At 50.2% G+C, this 4612-nt stretch overlaps 1 protein-coding gene across 1 annotated transcript; it reads left to right on the top strand.

Annotated features, from left to right (window-relative positions):
- Window positions 1–3130: 3130 nt before the first annotated feature.
- LOC101031986 (BAG family molecular chaperone regulator 1-like) lies at window positions 3131–3834 on the top strand. Its single transcript, XM_039473118.2, has one exon. The coding sequence runs from the start codon at window positions 3131–3133 to the stop codon at window positions 3740–3742; it is 612 nt and encodes a 203-aa protein (XP_039329052.1). The 3' UTR covers window positions 3743–3834.
- Window positions 3835–4612: the final 778 nt, after the last annotated feature.

Below are 4612 nucleotides of genomic sequence, written 5' to 3'. Positions count from 1 at the left end.
AATACACTGTCATTAGTCTGTCCTCCATTTTGCTCCTCCATTGCTCAAAAGCAGCTTCACTGACTATAGTAAAATACCCAAACTCTTTATTTTGGTATTCAAGACTTTCTGCACTTAGACTTTGTAGCCAACAGAGCCTGGGTGGCACTCATGTTTGTGCCCTGTATAGTCCTTTCCACATGGGCATGAGTGGGATTTTAGACTTCCTTCCAATACAGTATGGCAAAGATGAAGGGATGTCATTCCTGTGAATTTATATGTACAGGGTGTGTGTGTGGATGTGTGTAACTCCAAATAAATATATAATGTTTTTCACTTGCTAGCACATGCTAGATGCTCTTTCCACTGGTTTAGAAGCAAAGTAGACTGGGAGCAGTGGCTCATGCCTGTAATCCCAGCACTTTGGGAAGCCGAGGCAGATGGATCACTTGAGGTCAGGAGTTCGAGACCACCTTGGCCAACATGGTGAAACCCAGTACAAAAATTAGCTAGGTGTGGTGGTGGGCGCCTGTAATCCCACCTACTTGAGAGGCTGAGGCATGAGAATCGCTTGAACCTGGGAGGCAGAGGTTGCAGTGAGCTGAGATGGCACCACTGCACACCAGCCTGGGTAATGGAGTGAGACTCAGTCTCAAAAAAAAAAAAGAGGAAAGAAGCAAAGTAGCATGGCATGGTGGCACGTACCTGTAGTCTCAGCTACTCAGGAGGCTGCAGCAGGGGGACTGCTTAAGCCCAGGGATTCGAGGCCACAGTGAATCATGATTGTGCCACTGTACTCCAGCTTGGGCAGCAGAGTGAGACCCTGTCTCTAAGCATAGAAAATAAAACAAAAGAAAAAGCAGCAACAAGCTGCCATACTGTGAGGGGCACATGGAAGGGCTAGTGGCAAGGTACTGCCAGAGGGCTGCAGGAGCCAAGAGCAGCAGCCGAGCAACAGCCAGCAGGAAAACCTCCTTCCTGAGGAAGTAGGACTCCTCAAGAAGACAAAGTCTTTCAACAACCCGAGGGAGCTTGGAAATCTTCCCCAGTCATGCCTCCGATGGCCTGTAGTCCCGGCCAACATCTTGGATCACAGCCTGGTGAGATCTTAAGCAAGAACTCACGTATACTGTTCCCAGACTTCGGACCCACAGAGGCTGTGAGACGAGACATCTGTGTTGTTTCGAGCAGCTCAGTTTGTGCAGCTACACAGCAACACAAAACCCACACACAGCTCGGTGTCTGTCAGATCTCAGCTCCTAAATTTGTATTAAGTGGAAAAAATTAATGGATGAATGAGCATGGCCTGGGGTCAGTGCTATGTTCCAGAAGCTGCAGGACAAGGAGAGGTGAGCCCCTGCGAACGAACAGTTGCCCAGAGGCTTGGGAACCTGATTAAAGGCTGCTGACCAGGGAAGCCCATCTCCACGGGCCACACTGCACATTCTGTTGCCAGGAATGGGCTCTGTGCTGGGAAGGGAGGCCTGCCAGGGTCACTACCAAGCTCAAGATACCTGTGTCAGCAAAGCTGCAGGAGCCAGACGCATCATGAAAGCACACAGCTACCTGGAATATGGTGCAAAGCCTGAAGGTCAGTCTATAGCAGACACAGTGAAAGGTGTCAGTTGAGCCAAAAGGGTAGATCCAAAGGCATGATCGCATCAGTGTCGCAGGTGAGAAGGCGGGACATCCAGAGTCTGGGGGAGTCCGTCACAGTGAAAACTGCTCCAGCAGCAGGCTCCGCCACCCTCTCCATGGCATATGCCAGCACCCGCTTCGTCTTCTTCCTTGTGGATACAATGAATAAAAAGGATGGTGTTGTGAAATGTTCCTTCATGAAGTCACAGGAAACGGAATGTACCTACTTCTCCACACTGCTGCTGCTGGGGAAAAGGGACATTGAGAAGAACCTGGGCATCGGCAAGGTGTCCTCTTTTGAGGAGAAGATGATTGCAGAGTATGCCCCCAAGCTGAAGGCCTCCATCAAGAAGGGGGAAGATTTTGTGAAGACCATGAAGTGAGCAGCCGTGCCGGGGGGCCAGTTTCCTTAATTTATGAAGGCATCATGTCACTGCAAAGTTGCTGCAGATAACCTTTGTATTTTAATTTGCTTTGGTGATGATTACTGTAATAACATCATCATCCCTTCCAAATTTTGGGTGGCTCATCATGGGTACATCAATAAAAGCCATCCTTGATTAAAAAAAAAAAATTGCTCCAGCCGTCAGCAAGGCAAGCCTTGTATTCACTCATTCAGCCATTCACTCGTGTATTCAGCCAGACAACATTAGTCGTTGAGCCCTTCCTATATGCCAGACACTTCCTGGTGCTGCAGATCCCGGAACCCCACTGAACCCTGCCAGGCTCTGAAGGCAGCTCACAGGTACCCAAACTCCTCATGATCATTGGGCTAGACAGCTGCTCCAAAGACCCCAGGGGACCAGGGCACCCTGCTTAGAGCACTCCAGGGCACAGTGCCCACCTCTTCTGCAGGCTTCCTGTCGCCAGAGGCTGCCCAACTTCAGGTTTTATCCAGACTTGACTTGCCCCTGGGGATGCGATGACAGAGGGGTCAGCACATTGGCCCTCTGACCAGCTCAGTCTCGCCCCACGGGCATGAGGCTTGGCACTGTCCCTCCCTGGCTGGATCACAATGGTCTGCTATGGCTGGGCTGGAACTGGTCCAAGGGCCAGCCCCATATATGTCCCCTCATTTCCTAAGCCCTGGAATCGAATTACAGAGCAAGAACAGGGGATTTTGAAGGATCATAGCTCCACACATGTGCTTTTGGCAAATATTGTCCAGCAAGTCCTTGGCCAGCAGCAGAACCTACAGTTACAGCATTGTTTCTAAAGATAAGTACCATGCCTTGAGCTGGGCTTCCGGCTGCGTGCCCCTCAGCCAGGCCGGGAGTCACACCAGTCGGAGCCCCCGACCCAGCACAGCCCACCTCCCTCTCAGCGTCCATCTGTCCGGGGTGCAGCCAGTGGGCCTGACCGGCCGACCAGGGGCACCACCGTTGGAGCTTGCAGGCCACGGGTGAAGAAGAAAACCCGGCACCACTCGGCCCAGAGCAAGGAGCTGACCCTGAGTGAGGAGGCGACCAGTAGCGAGGCGACCCAGAGTGAGGAGGCGACCCTGGGCGAAGAGATGAGCTGGAGCCAGGAGGTCACCAGGGATGAGGAGGTGACCCAGAGCGAGGAGGTGACCAGGGAGGAAATGGCGAAAGCTGGGCTCACCGTGACTGTCACCCACAGTAATGAGACGCACGACCTTCATGTTACTCTGCAGCAGGGCAGCAGTGAACCACTTGTCCAAGACCCGGCCCAGGTTGTTGAAGAGGCCACAGAGGTTCCACTGTCTTTTCAGAAACTCATATTTAAGCGAACATCTCTGAAGGAAATGGAGTCACCATTGTCAACACTTGGAATACAAGATGGTTGCCAGGTCATGTTAATTGGGAAAAAGAACAGTCCAGAGGAAGAAGCTGAACTAAAGAAGTTGAAACATTGGGAGAAGTCTGTGGAGAAGATAGCTGACCAGCTGGAAGAGTTGAATAAAGAGCTTACTGGAATTCAGCAGGGTTTTCTGCCCAAGGATTTGCAAGCTGAAGCTCTCTGCAAACTTGATAGGAAAGTAAAAGCCACAATAGAGCAATTTATGAAGATCTTAGAGGAGACTGACACACTGACCCGGCCAGAAAATTTCAAAGACAGTAGATTGAAAAGGAAAGGCTTGGTAAAAAAGTTCAGGCATTCCTAGCCGAGTGTGACACAGTGGAGCAGAGCATCTGCCAGGAGACTGAGCGGCTACAGTCTACAAACTTCGCCCTGGCCAAGTGAGGTATGGCAGAAAGAGGCGGTGTTGTCCTGAAGAATGGCACCACCAGCTCTGCCATCTCTGGAGCAGAATTTACCTGATTTCTTCAGGGCTGCCAGGGGCAACTGGCCCATTGTCGGTTTTCCTAGTCCCACACCGATTCTCAATGAAAAATATGGTCTTTGTGATTTTGAGTAAAGCTCCTGTTTTCTCCTTCTGAAAAAAAAAAAAAAAAAAAAGATAAATACCATGCCTTTTTGAGGGATGCAGTATCCTGGAATGTATCACATTAAAATGTAGGGTTTCTGCAGACACACAGGAGGGAAGGAAGCTGACTCAGTCTTTGGCCTTATAATCTTGCCCTATACATCCTGGAAGGATTCTTTTTTGTTTTTCATAGAGATGGGCTCTCACTATGTTGCCCAGGCTGGTCTTTAACTTCTGGGCTCAAGTGATCCTCCCACCTCAGCCTCTACACAGGTAAGTACTGGAATTAACAGGTAAGAGCCACCACACCTGGCCAGAAAGGATCCTTGAAAGTGGCATTCTTCAAACTGGGTTATCTGTCTTTGAGGGACACATGGGTACACTGTGGCTCAAACACATGGGATAAGTGTAAGGGAATCACTTCCCAGGGTCTCAGCTTCCTTTCTGAGGCCAGGCTCTCCTTTCCTAGTTCTTCTCTCACAGCCTCTTCTCCACTTCCTGAAGAATGGGAGCCTCTCACCGACCTGAACCTTCCTATGGTGCATTGCCAGGGGTGAAATAACTTCTGAGGCATTAAATAAAGAGATTTTTGAAATGCTGATTGGT

Source organism: Saimiri boliviensis, chromosome 16 (assembly GCF_048565385.1).
Source record: "Saimiri boliviensis isolate mSaiBol1 chromosome 16, mSaiBol1.pri, whole genome shotgun sequence".
Lineage (NCBI taxonomy): Eukaryota > Metazoa > Chordata > Mammalia > Primates > Cebidae > Saimiri > Saimiri boliviensis.
This window is presented reverse-complemented; position numbering and strand designations above follow the sequence as displayed.